This window comes from Macaca fascicularis, chromosome 7 (genome assembly GCF_037993035.2).
Source record: "Macaca fascicularis isolate 582-1 chromosome 7, T2T-MFA8v1.1".
Taxonomy (NCBI): domain Eukaryota; kingdom Metazoa; phylum Chordata; class Mammalia; order Primates; family Cercopithecidae; genus Macaca; species Macaca fascicularis.
In genome coordinates this window covers 52,591,752-52,616,505 of record NC_088381.1, presented here as the reverse complement: position 1 = coordinate 52,616,505, position 24,754 = coordinate 52,591,752, and the positions used below count along the sequence as shown (strand labels likewise).

General features: G+C 42.4%; 1 protein-coding gene and 1 pseudogene across 9 annotated transcripts in view; one reads left to right on the top strand and one right to left on the bottom strand.

The window, feature by feature from the left end:
* SIN3A (SIN3 transcription regulator family member A) overlaps positions 1 to 24,192 on the top strand; it is an 88,195-nt gene extending 64,003 nt beyond the window's left edge. For 7 of the 9 annotated variants that reach the window (XM_015453100.3, XM_005560124.4, XM_065547427.1 and 4 more), the window contains 7 exons: positions 62 to 635; positions 3,080 to 3,249; positions 8,528 to 8,701; positions 10,888 to 10,980; positions 11,869 to 11,963; positions 17,619 to 17,826; positions 21,358 to 24,192. In XM_015453100.3, the coding sequence (XP_015308586.1) occupies positions 62 to 635; positions 3,080 to 3,249; positions 8,528 to 8,701; positions 10,888 to 10,980; positions 11,869 to 11,963; positions 17,619 to 17,826; positions 21,358 to 21,588 (1,545 nt within the window). In that variant the 3' untranslated portion in view covers positions 21,589 to 24,192. The remainder of the gene's footprint in view (positions 1 to 61; positions 636 to 3,079; positions 3,250 to 8,527; positions 8,702 to 10,887; positions 10,981 to 11,868; positions 11,964 to 17,618; positions 17,827 to 21,357) is intronic. The other 2 variants (XM_073996402.1, XM_065547428.1) reach the window with 1 other exon arrangement.
* Positions 4,106 to 4,659, bottom strand: LOC107130253 (large ribosomal subunit protein eL13 pseudogene; annotated as a pseudogene).
* Positions 24,193 to 24,754: the final 562 nt, after the last annotated feature.

Here is a 24,754-nt window from a genome sequence, read left to right as displayed (position 1 = left end):
TCGTAGGCATGTTGTCGCTGTAGACACCTCACAGAATATTTTTGTGTCTCTGTCCCATCAGAGGCAAGAGCAGGCTACGGAGGAGAATGCTGGTGTACCTGTTGGCCCACACCTCTCACTTGCGTATGAAGACAAACAAATACTGGAAGATGCTGCTGCTCTGATTATCCACCATGTGAAGAGGCAGACAGGCATTCAGAAGGAGGACAAGTATAAGATAAAACAAATCATGCATCATTTTATTCCAGATTTGCTCTTTGCCCAAAGAGGTGATCTCTCAGATGTGGAGGAAGAGGAAGAAGAAGAGATGGATGTAGATGAAGCCACAGGGGCAGTTAAGAAGCACAATGGTGTTGGGAGCAGTCCCCCTAAGTCCAAGTTACTGTTTAGTAACACAGCAGCTCAAAAATTAAGAGGAATGGATGAAGTATACAACCTCTTCTATGTCAATAACAACTGGTATATTTTTATGCGACTGCACCAGATTCTCTGCCTGAGGCTGCTACGGATTTGTTCCCAAGCCGAACGACAAATTGAAGAAGAAAACCGAGAGAGAGAATGGGAACGGGAAGTGCTGGGCATAAAGCGAGACAAGAGTGACAGCCCTGCCATTCAGCTACGTCTCAAAGAACCTAGTGAGTGCTGAGACCTTTGATTTACAGAGGATGTGTGAGGTTGAGGACCTTAGAGCTACCTAGACTTGGGACTGCTTCTTTTATTAATAGAGCACAGGCCTTAGAGTCTGTGTAGTTGGTTAAACTCTCTGAACCTGTTTATCTGAAAAATGGAGATGCTAGTTGCCTTGTGCTGTTGCTTTGTGCAAAGTATCCTATGCAGGGCTTAGATCATGGACACTTGGTCAGTGGTTGGTGTTGTGGACATACCAGGGAAAGGGGTATCGCTGTTAATTTGTCAAATGGCAGATTTCTGGGTTACTGCCAGCTGTTTCAAAGTACAGATAGAGACTAAACTGTCACAGTCAATTTCAATCCATGACAGAACATAAATTCCTAGTGCTTAAAACAGAATTTTCTCATATTTTTGGGCAGGACTTCCATTTAACCAGTAGGGTTTATGGCTCATTCCTAATATGTAGAAATAATTTATGCGAAGGAGACTGGAACTGAAGAGGTGATGTGAGACATGGAGAACAGGCAGGACAGGGATAAAGATGTAGAACCCAGGAAAAGGAAAGTAAGTGAGGGTTCAGGACGCTGTCATGTGCTTTATGTAATTTTGTACTGCCTGCTTCCAGTTCACTTCATAAATTAAGTACTTGAGCTATGAGCCAAAAGCTTTTTCATGAAGGATTTCTTCTGGGCTCTTAAGGAAATAGTCAATCTGAGGAGTGTATCTTTTTTTTTTTTTTTTTTTAAAGTGTTGCTAATGTAGGAAGCCCAGATATGGCCTTAGCCTTCTATCTGTTGAGGAGCTAATGACACTGGAAGTTCTGAAAGCTTTTATCTGGACTAGTCCTAGCTTGAAAAAGATAAATTTTAGACCTCATTGTGGTGATTCAATCTACTTGGGTAGAAATTAGAAATAAAATGGCTTATTCCTGGCTTGGCCATGGACTTAACCTGGTTTGAGGCTTTACGTAATGTTGTCTTGTCTGATAATGCCAACCCTCACATTTACCATAGCTTGTTTGGACTCAAGACTTCATTCTGGCATAAAAGCAGTTTTCATAGCAGTGGTATATTTTGGAGTCTAAAGCCCATACCTATTCTATGGACCTAAACAATGTGATACTCTGTGATGAAACTCAAGCCAGTTGCCTCTTTTAAACAGTAATTGTCCTGTTCCGCCTGTTTTTAATGAATTCATCAGACTTCAGATAAATGGAGACAACTCGGTTTTGCTCCTAGCATTTTTTCCCCAGCACAAACACGACTAGCAAGTAACCAATTAGTCAGTGACAAATAGTTGGTTTTGTAACTCTTTTCGTTTTAGTCAACTATTTGTTGAAATGCAAGTATAGGCCGGGTGCAGTGGCTCACACCTGTAATCCCAGCACTTTGGGAGGCCGATGCGGGAGGATCACTTCAGGCCAGGAGTTTGAGAACAGCCTGGTTAATAAGTGAGACCCCATCTCTACCAAAAAAAAAAAAAATATATATATATATATATACACACACACACACACACACAAGGTTCAGCATATATATATAGAAAAGTATACAAATCAGAATTGTGAAGCTCAGTGAATTTTTACAGACTAGACGTACCTATATTCAAGAAACGAAACATAACCAGTACTCTGATAACCAATCCTTTTTCTACTTTTTTGATTTCTAACACTAGAGATAGATTTGTCTGTTTTCGAACTTTATATAAACGAGTCTTTAGTAAACTAAAGGCAAAACTCTTTTAACATTCCTTGTGCCCTCTACTAGTTGCCAAATGTCTCTAACAACTGATGAGATTTATTCTAGCTAGTGGTTGAAATGATTCATGTGCAGTAAGTACAGATGATTTAATGCAATTTGTGAAATACAATGTTGCAAATCCATGTTTAAACAAAAGGACTTTGACAAATGCAGATTACTTCATTATTCATAAAGGATTTAATTTGCACTCCTGTTTTTCTGTTCCCAAGAGGTTTCCCAGTGCTGGAGTATGGCTGTGTCTGCCTTTTCTCATCTGTACTTTATGCTTCATTGAAATAGCTTTATGAGCAAGTGACCCATGTGAGGAATGCTCTTGTGCAGTCTGGGAGAGCAGGTTCCTCTCTCAGCAGGGGAGCCAACAGCTCTTTGAAGGACTGGCTTCCCTAGGATATTTTCCTCTGCTAAAATGGCCCAGCAGTACCATAAAGAACTATCTTTCTAGCATGGTCAGTCAGAATATTAGAAGCCGCTGTTAAAGTTGCAGAGTCACTCTCTGATAGATAGTGCTGGTGATTGTAGTCACCTGTCAGAATTCATCTCTGTTTACATTGGAATGAGTGAGTACATTTTGAATACCTGGCGTTCATACTTTCAAATGCCATTTAGGCCAGCTGTGGGATTTGCCCTGTACTCTATCCCTAGTCTTTTCTTAGCAAGGTAAGGCCTCACCTATCCCATCTCTCCCACAGTGGATGTTGATGTAGAAGATTATTACCCAGCTTTCCTGGACATGGTGCGGAGCCTGCTGGATGGCAACATAGACTCATCACAGTATGAAGATTCACTGAGAGAGATGTTCACCATTCATGCCTACATTGCCTTTACCATGGACAAACTGATCCAGAGCATTGTCAGACAGGTGAGGGCATGGAGGAGGCTAGGGTGAGTGAGGGAAGAAATCCTTACCTAGAGATGGACCAGGCAAAGAAAAGACAAGGAAAAGGAAAGGCAACTTTTTCATATAACAGTGTTTATGAACATAAGGTTCTGAAGAGAGGAGGGAAGGTTAATGTGATGCCTGATTTCTCATGTTAACAAAGTTGCAGTGTATGAGCCTACCTACCCCATATCTTTTCTTGCGGGCCACCTATAGAGGGCAGTGGTCCTGACCCCAGCTTCCTGCCCAACTTGTCTATCTCTTACCTTGTCTGCCATGGGTAAGCACACAGTGTGGAACCTTGCCTCTTCCATAGGTGTTGGTAAGTTTTTTGTTTTTTTTGTTTTGTTTTGCTTTTTGTTTTTTTTTTAAATAGAGACACGGTGTCACTAGTTTGCCCAGGCTGGTCTTGAACTTCTGGTCTCAAGTGATCCTCCTGTCTTGGCCTCTTAAAGCACTGGCATTATAGACACGAGCCACTGCGCCTGGTCAAGGTGTTGGTAACTCTTACGTACTTGCATTATTCAATATTTGAAATTATTTTTATAAGAGGGTTCACATACATCTTTTACAATACTCTACCCACCTCACTTATCTGTGGTTCCCTGTAAGTCAGGTTTGTGGTTGGTTTTGTGTGTTCTTCCTGTGGCACCCTGGGAACTTGTAAACATGTTGTTCTTTACAACAATGATATGAAAAATAGCTTGTAACAGATAGTCACATTTCTACTTCTTGGACTTGAGTTCTGAACTCCCAGAGAGATTGTTGGTTAACTGCTTTTTCCTTTTTTTGGAGACCCAGCTTTACTGCTGATATATTGCAAGTCCCCAGTAGGGCTTCATTTTTCCTTTTCAGCATCCTGTTCTGTGGCTCCCTTGGCCCTTTTTACCCATATGCTGAAGAGCTGAAAATTGATGTGGGCCATGTGAAGACTGGCAAATACCTTAAAGTTCTTAGTGATGAGTCTGACTTTCTCCTTCTTATAGACATTCTGTATGGGAATTATTGGTCCTGTCAGCTGGGTGGCTGATTTGAGTTTTTCAGAACTGTTTCCCTTCTTGGGGGCTAAGAGCTTCCTGGGGAAGAGGTTGAGCTTGGAGTCTTACTCCTTCAGGTGCTGAACATTGGCCCACAGGGACGTGGTGGACTTATTCTACCCTCTTGTGGATGCTGGTCACCCTTAACTCTTCTGAGCTGAAGCCCCTGCCAGCTTGTACTTTGGTGTGATACCTCACTGTGGGACACCTTACCATGGGCCAGATGGGTCCAGATGCAGGGTGCAGGTCAATGTGGTGTGCTTTTGCTTGCTTCTGCAGATCTTCTGGGCTGGCTGGTTAACCACGTGGCCATGGGCCGCTGCGATTCCTTGTGTAAGTAGGGCTTTAGGATCATGCTGTTCCACCTGGGCACCGTGGCTACCTACAGCCCTCTTCCATAGAACAGCTCAGCAGAAAGGCAGTGAAATACTTAAGCGAAAACTTGCAAAAAGCAATTTCTAATTATAGAGTCCACACTGCCACTATAGAAGGAAAGAGCTTGTTGCTTAATGTTCTCTTGGGCTAAAATATTGAATCTTTTGCAAAGTACCCCTGCTTTTGCCTTGGTTTTGGAAGGGTGCATGCCTTTGCACTCCTCCCACAGTGTCTATGCATGATTTAGGAAGAGCCCTTCACATAAATGAACCTTAACATCTGGGGGAAAGTTGTCAAATAGTTGTTTCCAATAAGTTGAAGAAGTTATTAGGCCTTCCCTTAAGAGGTCTGGATGGTAACTGGCAGAAATCATTAGATGGATACATAGTCACCCATAGTCATACTTTTTCAGACTAATCTTCCTTAACTTCCCTGAAATTCATATAAAATACAGACTCCAGTTACCCTGTGCTTATGTTGCTGATTACAGGCTTGCTGCTCCTTCAGCTAGGAACAAAGTCTTTCATACCACCAGCACAGCTTTAAAAAAAAATCCAATAAAACTAACTTTTAATAATTCCGAGGTTGATTTTTGAAACAAGAGATATAGTTATTTATTCTAAGTATCTGGTTATGATTTTGAATCAGTAATAAATACTATCACCACCCAGTCCACCCCTGCTTTTTTTTTTTTTTTCCAGTGGAAACAGAGGTTTCATCCAGAAAACCCCAAAACAGTGACTTTTTTTCTTCAACCCAGGGTCTCACTCTCTTGCCCAGACTGGAGTGCAGTGGTGTGATCTCAGCTCACTGTAGCCTCGACCTCCCACCTCAGCCTCCCAAGTAGCTGGGACCAAAGGGGTCACCACGCTGGCTAATTTATTGTATTTTTTGTAGAGATGGAGTTTCGCCATGTTGTCCAGGCTGGTTTCAAACTTATGGGCTCAAGCGGTTCACCTACTTCGGGCTCCCAAAGTGTTGTAATTACAGGCATGAGCCATTGTGCCCAGCCTACAGTGACTTTTTAAAACATTTTCAAGCTTCCCAACTCCTTTAATTGGAGGTATCTCTTCTCTCATTCTCCTCGTATTTGGTGTTCCCTCAGATTTCGCTGTTGACTGGATGTACAACATATATTTCAAAGTCAAGGCTGGTCGTGGTGTACAACATATATTTCAAAGTCAAGGCTCACACCTCTAATACCAGCACTTTGGGAGTCCAAGGCAGGCATGTATCTTGAGTCCAGGAGTTGGAGAATAGCCTGGGCAACATGGGGAAACCTTGTTTTGTATTAAAAATACAAAAAAATTAGCTGGGCATGGTGGCACATGCCTGTAGTCCCAGCATACTCAGGAGGCTAAGGTGGGAGGATCATCTGAACCCAGGAAGTTGGGGCTGCAGTGAGCCGTGATCGCGCCACTGCACTCCAGCCAAGTCAAGCCATTACACTTATCTTACCTATAGTAGACTGGCTTAAGAGGGATTTGTGTTAAGAATACAATAGGCAACCTCACAGACATTCAAGTACAGAACTCAAAATAGGGCCACACCATGGAAGGACTGGGCTGGGAGGTTATTTTTCTCTCCTGCAGGCCTTCACTGTGGACTTCTGCTCCATGCTTGTGCTTTGCTCTGCAGATGGGCATTCAGCACGTGCTCCAGGCTCCTCCAGCCTCTAAGGCTTTGGCTTGCCCTCCCAGTACCCCTGGTCCCAGTGTTACTGGACCTTTCCATACAGATGCTCCTCCTCAAAAAATATATTGAACACTCTGTGTCATTTCCAGTTATCAGGATAGAGAATCTGATCTGCTCAGCAGTGGGGGTAGGAGTTCCATAGTTGCCCCTGGATTGTAGTGCTGCCTTTTCCAAAGACTCGAGGAGGGGCCAGATATCCAAAAAGAGGGTGTGGGGGTGGGGGGAATCAGTAATACGTCTACTTCAACAAGAACGTATAAAGTAGAGGCAGTGGCTCATGCCTGTAATCCCAGCAGTTTGGGAGGCTGAGGCAGGTGGATCACTTGAGCTCAGGAGTTTGAGACCAGACTGGACAACATGGCAAAACCCCATCTCTTCTGAAAATACAAAATAGTTAGCTGGGCGTGGTGGCACATGCCTGTAGTCCCAGCTACTTAAGAGGCTGAGGTGTGGGAGGGTTGCTTGAGCCCAGGAAGTTGAGGCTGCACTGAGCTGAGATCACGATGCCACTGCACTCTAGCCTGGGTGACAGAGTGAAACTCTGTCTCAAAAAACAAAAAAAAAAAGTATAAAGTGGAAGCATCTGTATGCATGATTGAAGTCATGCTTTCCATCTATTTTTTCCACCTTTTTTCTCTCTAAAACACTGTATCTTAATCTTTTGCACATGATATCAAGTACTCATCAGCATTATTTTAATGGTTGTATCAGAATCCTTTATCTGGACTTATTGTGATTTATTTATCCATCTGTAGTTGCTGGAGATACTGCCCTTTCTGCCACACTCAGTCACCCGTCTGACCTTGCACTGTGTCCAGTTATCTACTAATATACATACTGGTCATTTAGGACTTAAAGTTAAGAATAAATAGTTATCGTGGTTCCTAACACTTCAAAAAGAATGTATCTTCCTAAAAATAGAATGGCTTGGTGTTTATGATAATCTTAAAGTAAAATAGACAAATCGATATTGAAATTAATGTTTTGCTTTCTTCTTGTATCTATTTTTCACTTCTGTCATTTTGGTGATAAAGTTTCATTTGGAAGAATTTTTATTTCAAAATAGAAATAGCATGACATGAGAATGGGAACTCTGAAAGGTTCAACTTTCTAGTCATTAGTTTCCTAAGATTGTCACAGAAGTACTGGATAGTCAGTCATGATTGGCCTGTATGGAAAGTGAGTTAACATTATGTACAATGTAAGCCTTATACTTTCTATCAGATATAGAAAAATAGGTGGTGTGTTTGGAAAAGTATTGGGCTATAGGAGTCAGGAACCTTGACTTTTAGTTCCAACCCTGCTTCTTCAGCTGAGCACCCCAGGCAGTAATTCAGCAGCTATTTCTTAAATACTTAATGAGTTTCAGGCTTTGTAGTTGGGCTGGGAATAAAAACATAGATATTACATTCATGATTCTCCAAGGCTCCCTTCCTCACCCCAGCTCATGGTGAGCTTTGCAGTGGTGCAGTCTCGGCTCACTGCAATCTCTACCTATCAGGTTCAAGCGATTCTCCTGCCCCAGCCTCCCGAGTAGCTGGGATTACAGGCACCTGCCACTACACCAGGCTATTTGTGTATTTATTAGTAGAGCTGGGGTTTCGCCACGTTAGCCAGGCTGGTTTTGAACTCCTGACCTCAGGTGATGGGCCCACCTCAGCCTCCCAAAGTGCTGGGATTATAGACGTGAGCCACCTTTCTGATGCATTGTGTAAATTTGTCTCCTAACTGTCCCCAACTCTCTCCAGCCTGCTTCCCAGGGCAGTTGTGAGGATCAAATGAGAGAAAATATGTATGAAAGCAAATTGTAAATGATTTTAAAATGCAATAAAAATATGACCTATAGAAAACTATTTAAAGATCCTTAGAATTTTAAATAGTACAATTATCCTGAGTTCTCTATGGTTTTTATTTTAAATAGATATGAAAGTTTTACCATGGACCACTGATATGGCTGAAAATCTTGGCTTGATTATTCTCCAAGAAAATGATACAGTGGTTTGTGTGATTAATTTTCTAAAATTGCCAGCTCCCCCCCCCAAAAAAAAACCCTTTTTTTGAGTTGAGTGACTAGATCAGTCAAAGGAACGTTGACTGTATAGTGGAGAAATGTTTTCTGTGTTCACTAACATCTTGCCTTTGTTTGATTCCAGCTGCAGCATATCGTGAGTGATGAGATCTGTGTGCAGGTGACTGACCTTTACCTGGCAGAAAATAATAATGGGGCCACTGGAGGCCAGCTGAACACACAGAACTCAAGGAGCCTCCTGGAGTCAACGTATCAGCGGAAAGCTGAGCAGCTAATGTCAGATGAGAATTGCTTTAAGGTGAGAGTTGTTCAGGTAGTCAAAGAACTTGCTGGTGACAATGTAAGTTGTTAGGATTCTCTGAACCAGAAGTTAAAGCCAGGGTACGTTGACCTGTGATTCTACTCCTGGAACTTTTAATGAGTTCACCAGAGAAATACAAAGTAGAAGTGATTGTCTTCCTGGACAATCTACTTTGTTTCTTTCCTGCCTTTAAAAAAAAGAAAAAAAAAAAAAACTAGTTATATATGATTTTTACAATTTTGTATTCTTTTTCTCTGAACATTTTTCATAGTATGCTTTGTAAATATTATTGTTAGAAAAATGTTGGTACATGAAATCCATGGTCATGATCATTATAGAAAGAAAAAAATAGGCCCGGCACACATGGCTCACACTTGTAATCCCAGCACACTGGGAGGCTGAGGTGGGCGGATCAGTTGAGACCAGCTTGGGCAACATGGCAAAACGGCATCTCTGCAAGAAATATGAGAATACAAAAATTAGTCCAGCGTGGTAGCGTGCACCTATACTCTTAGCTACTCGGGAGAATGAGGTAGAAGGATTGCTTGAACCTGGGCGGTCGAGGCTACAGTAAGCCCTGATCACGTCACTGCACCCCAGCCTGGGTGACAGAGCAAGCATTTTCTGTCCCCAAAAAATAAAAAGGAAAATAAAATATAGATAACCAAAAAAAGTCACCTTAGAATTCTTTCCTGAAATTATCATTGATGACATCTCTATGCTTCTAACTTCTCTATGCTTGAGTATATATTTTGAAAGAGTTTATACTGGACAAAATGGTCTTCCCCCCCCCCCCCGAGTTGGAGGCTCACTCTTGTTGCCCAGGCTTGGAGTGCAGTGGTACTATCTCAGCTTACTGCAACCTCTGCCTCCTGGGTTCAAGCAGTTCTCCTGCCTCAGCTTCCTGAGTAGCTGGGGTTACAGACACGTGCCACCATGGCCAGCTTTTGTGTGTGTGTATGTATTTTTAGTAGAGACAGGGTTTCACCATGTTGGTCAGGCTGGTTTTGAACTCCTGACCTCAGGTGATCTGCCCTCCTTGCCCTCCCAAAGTGCTGGGATTACAGGCATGAGCCACTGCACCCTGCCTAATTTTTGTACTTTTAGTAGAGATGTGGTTTTGCCATGTTGGCCAGGCTTGTCTCAGACTCCTGGCCTCAACTGATCTGCCCGCTTCAGCCTCCTAAAGTGCTGGGATTACAGGTGTGAGCCACTGCATCTGACTTGAAATGGTCTTTAATGTATTTTTGATCAATTAGCAACACTTCTGGGTCTTTAATGTCTTTTTTATGGCTATTTGATATTCACTTTTTAGAGAATTAATGCCTGTATTATTGGACATTTAGGTTGTTTCCAATTTTTCACCATTATAATGGATAATTATAAAAGCAGATAGTTGGAAACAACCTAGACGTCCAACCCACTGTGGGGATTGGTTAATGACATCCTGTTATGAATACTGGAGACAGATTTTGCAATTCTTAAATTATAAATTGTAAAAATGCAGGGTCTGCCCCCCATCCCCCAAAATCTATTTTGGAAGTAACTGTATTTGTGTATATATGTTATGTTATTGTCAGGTTGTAAGCTTTACTAGTAGAGATCATTTTTTAAAGCTTTGGAAGAACACTGAGCTAGATCTAGCTTCTGAATCTGTGTGTTTATTGACTAGTGGTGTGCGTTGAGAAACCAGAACTCTCTGAATTTCAGTTTTGTTTCTGTAAAATGAAGAAAGTTGAAATAAAAAATTCTCAGGTTTCTTTCCAGGCTCTGATCTTCTCCGTGTGATTCTGATAGTTACCTTGTCTATTATGTCCTAGAAGTGGGATTATCAATGGACAGAGCATTGACATTTTTTGGTTCTGGCTACATGTGCCATATTTCTTTCTAACAAAATATTTGTTTTGTAAAACATTCTTACTGGCATTGATTATTATGTTAGTGAATTCTAGAAGTTTGAAACATGAAATGGTACTTTTTTCTTTAACATATTTCATTTTACTTGTAGTAAGTGTAGACTTTTGCCTTTATCACTGGCCTCCCAAGATCCAGTATCTTCCTCATCTCTTCAGTTGGAGCAAAGTTTACTAAGTTTATTGCCTCTGCATCTCTCATTTCCTTGAGAAGATAGATTATAGCTATAGAGACGGTCTTTTGTTTACGCTTAGGTTTCTTATTTGCAGCTTATGTTTATTCAGAGCCAAGGCCAGGTCCAGCTGACTATCGAGCTTCTGGACACAGAAGAGGAGAATTCGGATGACCCTGTGGAAGCAGAGGTATGAGCAAGTGCATCACACACCCCAGGTGCCAAGCAGAGCTGGCGTGTCTTGAGAGTCTGTCTAGTGACCCTGTCTGCCAAAAGGCCAAGGCACCTTAGGCCTGTTTAAGGGTCAGGACCTGGATGCTTAAAATACAAGTCAATCCAGCCATGTCTTTAGCTGAAGAGAAGGGCTGCCTGGTTATAGATGTTAACCTCATCTTGCACTTAGTAAAGCTATCTCCTCTAAGTAAGTCTTATGGTTGGCAGCTTTCCTGTTTTTTACTAAAGTATAAAAAACAACAAATGAGGTACTGTCTTTCTCGTGTCATCTGGATTCTTTGGGTCATGTTTACTTTATACTGGACTGATAAAGCACAGAGTTTTCAACCCCTGAATAGACAGGTGTGATTATCATAATTAGTTATGGCAGATAATGTACACGGGAGATGCAGGCCATATGTATGATGTTGCGGGGGACATGTGGGATGACCTGTTTGGTGGGAATGTTGGCTTGTTGGCAGATCTTTTTGTTTTTTAAAGTGATGTCAGAAATCTAGATTGTAATGTGAAGGAAACTTTCACACATTTGCCACTGTAAATTTTGTTCTTTAACAAAAGCTTCTGTGGGGAAATGAAACTTGTCAGTGAGCCAGCTTCTACCTGTTTATGACTTCCGATAACCTTAGCGCACCTCAGAGAAACTTAACAGTATTACTGGCTAACAGAATTTTTAATCTGTGTTCCAGTACCTACTAACAATCATGTCTTTATAGAAAGGGACTTTTTTGATCTTGAAATTTATGAATTTGGGGCATTGTAGTCATAGAATTTACTAGAGTACCCAATGCGTTACGAGCTGTTTTTGTGATTTCCTTCTACCTGTATTTTGTGTTTGCCATCTTAGCGCTGGTCAGACTATGTGGAGCGATACATGAATTCAGATACTACCTCTCCCGAGCTTCGTGAACATCTAGCACAGAAACCAGTATTTCTCCCCAGGTGAGTGAGCCATGTCATTTGTCAGCAGTCCGTACTGTGTGTGATTTAGGAATGGAGAATTAAATGACTTTCACGTTCTTGGCTTTCATATATTTTATTCATTTGTTCTGTCTGCTGGGGATGCTAATTCAAGGTTTATATGGCTGTCACAACATGGGCTTACCTGGAGCATGTGTCAAAGCAGCCGGGAGGTGAGACTTACAGAGAATCAACAATAACCTCCCTACTTTGGATGGCAATGTGTGTCAGAGTCTCCATGGTTCGATGGAAGAGGACTCACAGGACTCTGCATATAGTCAAACTGATACAGTGCAGCAAGAAGATGCAAAGCAAAATCAGCAAAGGGAAAAGGTGCCTGTGGCAAAGCTAGAGGAATCCAGGTGCAAGCTTCCTAGAATCCTCTCCCAGTGGAGTCACACAGGACACTCTTAATTCTTCCAACAATGAGTGTGACAACACATGTAAAATGCTGTCTTACCAGGGCAGCTCATTAGAGACTATGCCAGGATTTTTATTGATATCTAGTCATCTAAGCACTATATGTCTAGCATGTACCAAAATCCCAAACTCTCAGAAAGAAAGCAGGTTTTCAGCATAAGCTATAGAGTTTGTACAGATACTTTAGGTACAGTGTGACACTTACATGAGTTAAGGAATGATAGAACATTGCCCAAAATCCAAGATCCCAGCCCCTAGCCAAGGGCCAACTTTTATAAGCAGGCTTTTCAAAGAATAGCAGTCTTAGGCCTGCTACATTAACTCTTTTCTGCACAGAATTTTAAAAATGTTCCCTCTGTATATAGGCAGATTGTGATACTGATCCTCCAAGTATATGATAACAGAGTTTAAGAAGTATAAAATGGGTAGAATGGCTTTCTTCCTTCCTAAAAGTTTTGAATTGAAATCTTATGTCTTAGGTTTCCAAGAAAGTATCATCCCAGTGTTATTAGACTTATTGAGTCCTAATGAGAACATGGGCAAAGGGGTACCAGAAAAATGGACCCTGCCAGGTTCTCCATTCATGGAATCATTTAACACATTTGAGCAGTTGCTCTGTGTCAGGTTCCTCTCAACAAAACAGGCTCCATGCTAATAACATACTACAATAAACCTGTCATCATGTTTCTCTCACCAGGATATGAGGAAGGAGGCACATTTATGTACTGTGAGAAAAAAGAAATTGATATAATCGTTCTGGTGGCAGGATAGTTGAAGTGTATGGAACCTTCCCTCCAGAATTTCAGTTTTTAATGATTTGTCTGACAGCTAAGGGGCTCATCTTACTGGCCTTGAGACCCCTTACACTCTTAGAGCATGAGTTCTCCAAAAGCTTTTGTTTATATGGATTATACTGGTAATATTTACCAAGTTAGAAATAAAAACAAAGAAATGTTTTCAATCTTTAATTCATTTGAAAAATAACAATATTGGGCCGGGCGTTGTGGCTCACGCCTGTAATTCCAGCACTTTGGGAGGCCGAGGCGGTGGATCACGAGATCAGGAGATTGAGACCATCCTGGCTAACACAGTGAAACCCGTCTCTACTAAAAATACAAAAAATTAGCTGGGTGTGGTGGCGGGCGCCTGTAGTCCCAGCTGCTCGGGAGACTGAGGCAGGAGAATCGCTTGAACTTGGAAGGCAGAGTTTGCAGTGAGTGGAGATCGTACCACAGCACTCCAGCCTGGGTAACCAAGCGAGACTCTGCCTCAAAAAAAAAAAAAAAAAAATATATATATATATATATATATATGTGTGTGTATATATATATCCCATTATATTTTTTAATAATATTTTTTAATGAAAAGCTAATTCAAAACAAAAATTAGTGAGTAGACTGGCATTGCTTGTATTTCATAAATTTGTTTAATGTCTGGCTTACTAGAAGAACAGCTGGATTCTCATGTCTGCTTGTACATTCAATCTGTTGCATTATGTTGTTTGGTTGAAATATGTGAAGAAAATCTGGCCTCACGCAAATGTGTAGCTGGAAAAAGGAGTATTTTCAGATCCTTCAGATAGCTGGAAAAAGGAGTATTTTCAGATCCTTCAGATAACTGGATATTCTTTGATATGACAACAAAACCACAAGTGATAGTTTTTGTTTTTGAGACGGAGTTTCATTCTTTTTTTTTTTTTGAGACAGAGTCTCGCTCTGTCGCCCAGGCTGGAGTGCAGTGGCCGGATCTCAGCTCAATGCAAGCTCCGCCTCCCGGGTTTACGCCATTCTCCTGCCTCAGCCTCCCGAGTAGCTGGGACTACAGGTGCCCGCCACCTCGCCTGGCTAGTTTTCGGAGTTTCTTTCTTGTTGCCCAGGCTGGAGTGCAGTGGCGATCTTGGCTCACTGCAACCCCTGCCTTCCGGGTTTAAGCAATTCTCCTGCCTCATCTTCCCAAGTAGCTGGGATTACAGGCATGTGCCACCACGCCCAGCTGTTTTTGTTTTTTTAGTAGAGATGGAGTTTCTCCATGTTGGTTTGGCTGGTCCTGAACTCCTGACCTCAGGTGATCCACCTCAGCCTCCCAAAGTGCTGTGATTACAGGTGTGAGCCAGCGCACCTGACCCCAGTGATAGTTTCTTTCTTTTTTTTTTTTTTTTTTTTTTTTTTAATTTGAGATGGAGTCTCGCTCTGTCGCCCGGACTGGAGTGCAGTGGCGCTTTCTTGGCTCACTGCAAATTCCGCCTCCCAGGTTCACGCCATTCTCCTGCCTCAGCCTCCCGAGTAGCTGGGACTGCAGGCACCTGCCACCATGCTCGGCTAATTTTTTGTATTTTTAGTAGAGACGGGGTTTCACCATGTTAGCCAGGATGGTCTCAATCTCCTGACCTCGTGATCTGCCTGTCTCGGCCTCCCAAAGTGCTGGGATTACAGGCGTGAGCCACCGTGCCCAGCCAATAGTTTCTTAAAGGTTAGTAGCAATATCAATTTATATATCAGTGGGCTTTTCATACAGTTGTCAAAATCCATCATGTGTCTCTCACATGTGTTACCAAATTCCAATATCAATTTATCCATCACTGAGCTCTCACATTCATTCATGTGTATCATGAAGGAATCTTTTTTTCCTCTATGATTTTGTAACTATGCAATTGGCTATTTGGAAACATTAGCTCACTAAGTTGTACAGACCTACTAAATGTTGATATATTTTACAGTGTCTCCAAAAAAAATCACATTGATTAATATCACTATCACTAGGTCATCAAACACATCTTTAAGTATTGGGAAGCTGTCAAGCTCAGGGTGGCTAATACCAGTTCACCACAATTCATAGTTTTACTTGAAAATTCTAATCTTATTATTGGCAACATTATTTTCCTTGAAGTGATAGGCTCCCTTGTTCATTTTTGAGAAAACATCTGCCAAATACTTGGCTGAGATTGACTATATTTAGTCAGTTGTTCTTTCAGGTAAAAATGGTGATCCACTTACAACTCAAGCAATTGCTCAAGTACTTTTCTTTAATAATACCATTGTACTGGCCGGGCGCAGTGGCTCAAGCCTGTAATCCCAGCACTTTGGGAGGCCGAGACGGGTGGATCACAAGGTCAGGAGATCGAGACCATCCTGGCTAACCCGGTGAAACCCCGTCTCTACTAAAAAATACAAAAACACTAGCCGGGCGAGGTGGCGGGCGCCTGTAATCCCAGCTGCTCGGGAGGCTGAGGCAGGAGAATGGCATAAACCCGGGAGGCGGAGCTTGCAGTGAACTGAGATCCGACCACTGCACTCCAGCCTGGGCGACAGAGCGAGACTCCGTCTCAAAAAAAAAAATACCGTTGTACGTTAGCACACAAAAGTGCTTTATATGTAGTTCCCATTTTATCACACAGCATGTTAAAAATATGTAAACTGAGGGGTTGGGATTTAATAAAAAATGTTACTCCTTCATCAGAAACATTGGTTTTTTTTTTGAGGCAGAGTCTCACTGTTGCCCAAGCTAGAGTGTGGTGGCATGATATTGGCTTACTGCAACCTCCACCAGCCAGGTTCAAGTGATTCTCCTGAGTCACCCTCTCAAGTAGCTGGGATTACAGGTGCACGCTACCATGCCTGGCTAATTTTTGTGCTTTTATTAGAGATGGGGTTTCCCCCAATTGGCCAGACTGGTCTCAAACTCCTGACCTCAAGTGGTCTGCCTGCCTCAGCCTCCCAGAGTGCTGGGATTATAAGTGTGAGCCACTGTGACTGGCCCATCAGAAACCTTCTTAAGTGAAACTGGCTTTTTTTCACTTAATGTCATTGTGCAGTCAGTGTGAAGTTCAAAGACTTGAATTGCAATTGCATGAGGTTACAAAATCGTGGAAGTAAAAGGATTCATTCATGGTACAAAATAAACCAATAGAGTTTGACAACTGTATGAAAAGCTCAGTGATGTATATAGATTGATATTGGAATTTGGTAACAATTTGTTCGATATTGCAAATACAATTTGGCGCCACCACCATTTTTATTCACCATTACGTTTATGGTGCCAGTGCAGATGTCAACACAGCAAAAAAGGGAAATAATATTTTAGTATTATTATGAAAATAGTTTTGATCTCACAGATCTCCTAAAAGGGTCTTGGGACCCTTTGGACAAAGAACTGCTGTCTACAGAAATACATGTATACAAAGATACTCACTAGAGCAATATTTTGGGGTTTTTTTTTTTTTTTTTTTTTTGAGACAGTATCTGACTCTGTCTCCCAGGCTATAGTACAGTGGTGGGATCTTGGCTCACTGCAACCTCCACCTTCTGGGCTCAAGCGATCTTCCCACCTTAACCTCTCAAGTTGCTGAGACTCTAGGCACACATCACCACACCTGCCTAATTTTTTTATTTTTTGTAGAGAAGGGGTTTTTGCCATGTCGCCCAGGCTAGTCTCAAACTCCTGAGCTCAAGCAATCCACCTGCCTCCCAACGTGCTGGGATTATAGGCATGAGCCACAACGGCCAACCTGAAGCAGTGTTTTTAATAGCAAGTTATGAGAAACAGTATAATTGTCTAGCTGATAACCTTTCTTCACTGGATGTTGAGGAGATTTAGCAAGCCTCCCACCCCTCAGGGCATCCATTCATGTGAATTATCTTCTTTCTTGTCTATGTAGAGTGGCACTAGTTTATATCATCTGGGGGAATTTTTAAAAATAGGCATTCAAATAATTTTTTGTTATGTGGTTCAGATGAGGAACCTCAGTTGAAATAAACTGTTAAGGAATGGTAAATTGGGGTACATTTTTCTGCAGCAGTTAAAGAGAATAAGACAAATCTGTCATGAAATGAAAAAATACTCATGACAGTAAGTGAAAAGTTGAGGACAGAATATATAGTATGATCCTATTTTGTCTTAGAAACAAATCCCAAAGCAGAATTATAGCTGGTAATTACATGTGTAAATTTACAGACGGAGGCCCAGAAGTTTCTCATTAAAACTCTTAACTGGCTGCATCTGCTAAGGCAAGTAGGGGATGGGTGAAGATTTCTACTTTTTATTCTGTGTACCTTTGCAGTTGAAATTTTTTTTGCAGTGAAACAACGGAACATTTTTGTATGTATTTAACAAATTGGGATGAGTACTATGTAAGCATATAATAAAGAAAACTCACTTGGGGGAAGTCACGGGAATCTGTGTCTGGATGAGCTCTCATCTTTCAGGGCTTTTCTGCCATAGGAATCTACGGCGGATCCGGAAATGTCAGCGTGGTCGAGAGCAGCAGGAAAAGGAAGGGAAGGAAGGAAACAGTAAGAAGACCATGGAGAATGTGGATAGTCTGGATAAGCTGGAGTGTAGATTCAAGCTGAATTCCTACAAGATGGTGTATGTGATCAAATCAGAGGACTATATGTATCGGAGGACTGCCCTGCTCCGGGCTCATCAGGTGAGAACCAGTAACTAATTTCTGTACACATCTGCCACCCTAGCTAGGAGCAGGGGAGGCCCAGAGTCTTCTGATTGTTTCTCTTTGTTTATGCAAACCTGTTCTTGGAGCTGAGACTTAGCTGAGGAAGTAGGTATGTTGGTTTGCTAAGGATGCTGTGACAGAGTACCACAGAGTGTGGCTTAAACGACAAAAGTTCTGGAGACTAGAAGTCCAAAGTCAGGTGTCAGCAGTGTTGGTTCCTTTTGAGGACTGTGAGGGACAATCTGTTCTAGGCCTCTCTTAGCTTCTGGTTCTTTGCTGGCAATCTTTGGCATTCCTGGGCTTGTAGATCCCTGCCTTTATCTTCATATGGTGTTTCTACCTGTGTGTATGTCTGCCTCCAGATAAGGTCACATTTGGAAGTACTGTGGGCCAGGACTTCAATATTTGATTTTTTGTTTGTTTGAGACAGTCTTGCCTGACACAGCCTCCCAAAGTGCTAGCTTTACAGGCACGAGCCACCACACCCAGCCAACATAAGAATTTTAGGGAGAACACACTTCAGCCCGTAAGAGCATATAAATACCTGGTGGCACCTTTTTAGTGAATTTACTCCCAGTATTTACATCTCAAGTAGTATCTGATCGTTTGCTTGTATGAATTCTACCTGTTTTTACATTCTATCTCAATTGTGAAACCTTCCTGCTGCAGCTGTGTACAGGGTGTTATGCCAGGCCCTGGGACTACAGCCATGAAGTTGATCAGATGAAGTAATGTGATGATATGCACTACCAGGGAAACAAATCAGGTGCAGTGATCAAGGGTAACTAGCATACAGGCCCTGCTTTCACTGGAGGAGGCTTCTCAAAGGAGGTGATGCTTGAGGCCTGAATAATGACAAGGAATTAGCCTGGTGAAGAGTAGAGGATGGGTGTTTTCTAGACAAAACAGCAAGTACAAGGCTGGGAGGAAAGAACATGGCATATTCAAGAAACTACAGACACCGTTGTGGCTCAAGGTTGCATGAAGTTAGAAGGGTAGGCAGAGGCCACATTACTTTGTCTAATAGGCCATGGTTTGGAGTTTGTTTGAGATGCATTGGGACATTTGACAAAGATAGCTTGGAGTGCTATGAGGAGAGTGGAGATGGGTATGTATAAAGTTGGAAGAGCAGAGACCACTCAAGGGTGCCCTTGTCCAAATGAGATTTGGGGACCACCCAGACTACTAGGGTGGCAGTGGAATTGCAAGAATTACATTGTAGATTTTATGTGTTTATTTATTTTTGAGACAGAGTTTCACTCTTGTCGCCCAAGCTGGAGTGCAGTGACCCAATCTCGGCTCACTGCAACCTCTGCCTCCTGGGTTCAAGCGATTCTCCTGTCTCAGCCTACTGAGCAGCTGAGATTACAGGCACGCGCCACCACGCCTGGCTGATTTTTTGTATTTTTAGTAGAGATGGGGTTTCACCATGTTGGCCAGGCTGGTCTCGAACCCCTGACCTCAAGTGACCCACCCACCTCAGCCTCCCAAAGTACTGGGACTACAGGCTACCACGCCTGGATGTAGATATAATTTAGATATTTAATTGACAAGAGATGGTATTGGATCAAATGTGGGGGTAAGCAAAAGGAGGACATCAAGGATGGTGCCTAATTCGTTTTGGGGTTTTTTGGTTTGTTTTGCTTAAGTGGATATTTTAGGGGCTCACCTGTTAATAGAAAAGGGTTATGAGGTTTAGGAGACAGACGAAGTGCGTTTTAAGTTTGAAAGGACTACAAAACTTTCAAGTGGGAGATGTTGAGCACACAGTTTAATGTATGATTATCCCTCGAATGACACGGGGTTTGGGGCACTGGCCCCTGCACAGTCAAATCTATGTATAATTTTTGACTCCCCCGGAATGGAACTACTGATAGTCTACTGTTGACTGGAAGGCTTACTGATAAACAGTTGATAGACATACTTTGTATGTTGTATGTATTATATATACTGCATTCCTTTTTTCTTGTTTTTTTTTTTTTTTTTTTTTTTAATGGAAATAGACACGGGGTCTCCTTACATTGCCCAGGGCTGGTCTTCAGGGGTTCAAACAACCCATCTGTTTCAGCCTCCTAAAGTGCTGGGATTACAGGTGTGAGCCACTATGCCCAGCCTATACTGTATATTCTTAAAATAAAGGAAGTTAGAGAAAAGAAAATGTTAAGTCATATGCAAGAGAAAATATATTTACTCTTCATTAAGTGGATGTGGCTCATCATAAAGGGTCCTCATTCTCATCTTGTTGAGTAGGCTGAAGAGGGAGGAGGAAGGGGAGGGGTTGGTTTTGCTGTCTCGGGGTTGGCAGAGGTGGAAGAAAACTTGCCTATCAGTGGCCCTGTGCCATTCAAAGCCGTGTTATTCAAGAGTCTGCTGTACTTCTCTCACGGCGTGGAGGGAAGCGCAGTGGCATGATCTCAGCTCACTGCATCCTCTGTCTCCCGGGTTCAAGAGATTCTCTTGCCTCAGCCTTTCGAGTAGCTGGGATTACAGGTGTGCACCACCACGCCTGACAAATTTTTTTTGCTATGTGTGTGTGTCTGCCTGTCTCTGATTCACATTATTTGGGACACTGGGCAACAGCAGTTTTGTTTTTGTATCTCTTCTAGTATCCTTGCATGTGGTCACCAATAAATTTTTACTGGGTGTGTTGGTGGGAACAGAACCCCCTGCAGAAGATCTGGCAAGCCTGGACTCTGCTTGCCAGGGTGGGGTAACACAATGGAGGGAGAGTGGGTTTTAAGCCCTTTGCTTTGCACTATCTGGCTTAGAAGTGGATCTCCATGCTGATAGAAGTGATCAGTGGCTCACTGGGTCCTACCCAGGATACATTAGAGCAGATTGGTAAAACCAAGGAAATGTGGGGTTTTGGGGTTTTTGTATGTTTGTTTTTGGAGACAGGGTTTGGCTCTGCCATCCAGGCTGGGGAGCGGTGGTACGATCTCAGCTCGCTGCAACCTCCACCTCCCAGCTCAAGCGGTCCTCCCACTTCAGCCTACCGAGTAGCTGGGACTACAGGATTGTATCACCATGCCCGATTAAGTTTTGTATTTTTGTAGAGATGGGGTTTTGTCATGTTGCCCAGGCTGGTCTCAAACTCCTGAGCTCAAGCGAACTGCCTGCCTCGGCCTCCCAGAGTACTAGGATTACAGGCGTGAGTCACTGCGCCTCGTCGGAAATGTGTCTTTTTAACACATTCCCTAGGTTATACTAATGCATGCTAAAATTGAGAACACTGAGCTTTTTCAGCCCAGAGCCTGTGTTCACATTTCTTTGGAGGCGTTATGGATTTTCATGCCCTCACATGTTCTATGTTCTTACTACTTTAACTTCTCTGTAAACAGAGAAGCTTTTTTTTTTTTTTTTTTTTTTTAAAAGAAAAAAACAGTATCTAAGACTTGAGCCCAATCTCTCCTTTGCTCCTTTAGAAGAAGATTAGGCTTTGTATTTGAAGGGCTCTTTTTTGGTTCTGCTTCATTTAATAAAAAATATTTTTTTTCTGTTTTGCAGTCCCATGAGCGTGTAAGCAAGCGTCTACATCAGAGATTCCAGGCCTGGGTAGATAAATGGACCAAGGAGCATGTGCCCCGTGAAATGGCAGCAGAGACCAGCAAGTGGCTCATGGGTGAGGGGCTGGAGGGCCTGGTGCCCTGTACCACCACCTGTGATACAGAGACCCTGCATTTTGTGAGCATTAACAAGTATCGTGTCAAATACGGCACAGTATTCAAAGCCCCTTAACTGCAAAGCCAGAGCAGATAACTTGGGGTGTGTGTGGGGGTGTGTGTGTAGGCCTATGCATTCACACACTGAAGAAACAAGGAAGATGCCTTTCAAGCCTCACTGGGCCTCTCTGGGACATGGCCACCTGACCTGTGTGTGGCTGGTGCAGCCTGGCACCAAGTGGGCTACCTGTTAGGAACATGAATACCTTACAAAGCTGAAGCTGGAACTTTTCCAAAGGGTTTTGGGTATAGCCTGCCCTGGAGGGGAAGGAAGTCCTTGCAAGCAAAGACGTGCAGTTTGCTTGCACACACCAGCAGAGCTAAGACTGGAGTCTCCTGTGGCCTAACTTTCAGTGAGGGAACCGGATGCTGTTCACACTTTTGACTGGATGGAGATGCATTTACAAAACAGACTGGGGAAGGACTTAATACTCAGATGGATTGGAACTATCATGGTCACTGCTCCTCTCCCCTCCCCACAAAAGGAAAAAAAAAAAAAAAACTGGATTTGATTTTTTTTTTTCTGGTCACTTGAGCACATCTAAGATCACCCATTAGGTTTTATCTGGGACCTGCAGTTTGGCTTTGGGATTGATCATCTTGTGGATTTTATTCCTGACGAATCCCTTGCTGCCTACCCTTTCCTTTGGTTCTCAACCTCAACGAGTTCAAATCAGTCGTCCTTTTTAGCTCCCGTGGAACTGTTTTGTATCTGCCTCTTTACTAGTCTACCCTAGTGCCATCCACCAGCTTTACTCTCTGACACACACATGCACACACACACGATTTTAACTTGTTTTTTTGTACATAATGTACATACTGTCAATTTTTTATTAAAAGAAATATGCTTTGATGTGCTAGCATAATTGCTCTAGCTTCTTGTGTACCATAGTACTATGTGGCTTCAGATTTAGTACCTATGAACAGATGTACAAGACATTTATTACACTTTTTACCAAAGGGAGTTACCATTGTAGTACTTTTGTGTAAAACTTGTCTTCCCCTTTGCCCCCAACTTTTTTTTTTTTTTTTTTTTTGTAAATAAATAAAGCTTGGTTCTTACTTAAGGAATAAACTCTCAACCCACGTCCCTTGTCCTCACCAGAAAATACTGTGAAGCAGGGATTTTGGTTTCAGTTCCTTATCCAGGGTAGAAACAGGATTTTGCTTTAAATACTTGTTACTTGTTCCAAATCAAAATATTCCAAAATCTTAGAATACTTCAGTCTTTTAGTACATGTTTTTTCCCCTTGTTCAACTATCTGAAAATATTTTATATTTGGGTAAGTTGTCAAGCTATGTAGTTTGTATTTCTATATATTTTTTCTTATTCACATTGGTGATGGATGGGGGTGAGCAACTTAAATACCAAACCAGTATTTGAAAAAAAGTGTGTATAAGGCATGTGGTATACCTTATAAATGGGGTTGGGAGGGAGAGAATTTGAAATGGGATACCTATTTTTTTAATTACATAAATTTAAACTAGCATTTAAACATGAATGATTAGAATTTTTCTATGTGGTTAACCTGGACTTTCTGAACAAAGACCAACTGAGCCCCTCCCAGTACTCTGGTGGATTTTTCTTCAGCAACCATTCCGCAAGTCTTAGTCGTAAGCAGCAATGTTTTGTGTGTTTTATGTTTGCTTTTTAGTTAAAAATCACCACCACCACCACCAAAAAGAAAAATTTTTTGGCTCTTGGATTTTCAAAATACATGGTAGACCTGATTTTAGGCTTTTATTATTGTTTAAAGACAAAGTCTCACTTTATGACCCACACTGGAGTGCAGTGGCACGATCATAGCTCACTGCAGGCTTGACCTCCCAGGCTCAAGCAGTCCTCCCACCTCAGCCTCCTGAGTAGCTGCATGCCACCACACCCAGCTAATTTTTTAACTTTTTGTAGAGACAGGGTCTTGCTATGCTGCCTAGGCTGGTCTCAAACTCCCCTCCTCAAGCTGTCCTCCCACCTCGGCCTCCCAAAGTGCTGAGATTACAGGTGTGAGCCACCAGACCCGGCCTGATTTTAGGCTGCTTTTGTACTGGGGAGAGGAGACTGTGAGCCAAAGTGTAGGGTGCCAAAAAGAGCTTTGTGGGATAAGATTTTAGGGCAAAACTGGGGCAATGTCGACTTGGGAGTGGTCATATGTACTGATTTTGGGGAAAGATCCTGAGGTTTTCTCAGAAATGATTCACCTATTCCCCTGTGTTCCCTCAAGAAAGGTCATGTTGACCTGGAACCGTAGGGGAAATTGGTGGGGTGTGATCAGGGTCAGCCCTGGCTGTTGCTGCCCCTGCACAGTGTTACATCCAGAGCACCTGCCTGCAGGTCAGGATAGGATTTCAAGGCCAGTTCAGGAGAAAGTCCCAACCCACCAGTGCAACCAACAGAAGACAGTTTTACCTATAGCCTGGGTTTTCACAAGTAGCATTTTTATTCCTCCTGCTGTCTGACATCTGAGCTCCAAGCTCTAAACCCAACCTGTATTATATGCAGCAGCAGGTTATCTTTATTTTAAATCACATTTGGTATTCTGTACTTAGTCACCTTTCCGTGTGATTTGCATTTGAAATGTTGTAAACTTGGTCCGTATTTCCATTAAAATATCAGGGCTAATCTTGTGTATTTTTTTTTTTTGTTTGTTTGTTCCTAATGATTTTATAGACACTCTCTTGGCAACCCCAGGAGAAAAAAACAAAGCTGTCAGTGGAGTACTAGGGGTGAGAATGAAACTGGAGTTCTGTTTCTGGTATTATGACTTCCCTGGACTCTACAGTCCTGTATGGTGAAATACATTTTTCCATTGGAATCGTCAATGCCATGACTGTTCTGCCACCTCAAACTCCAGAGTTTCTGGTGATGTGCAAGAGTTAGCAATATACGTTCAGTAAAGCCTGTAATCGAGGAAGTCGTGGTAACTTGGGCATATAGCTCTACTTTCCTGCTCACTAACACCCTGACTTCCGTCCGGTATGAAAACACCTATTCCGGGTAGTCTGGCTCTCCACGTTAAGCAAACACCACTTTCTGTGTTCAGCGACAGCTAGAGCCAGAGGTCTCCCTGCCGGTTGCTGCTTCTGAGGCTGGGTCTGCAGCAGCTGAGGCTAGTGCCCTTCTTGCTGAATGGCCTAAGTCTCTGTCCCGAGACTTTCAGGAGTTCTCATCGTCAAATTTCCCA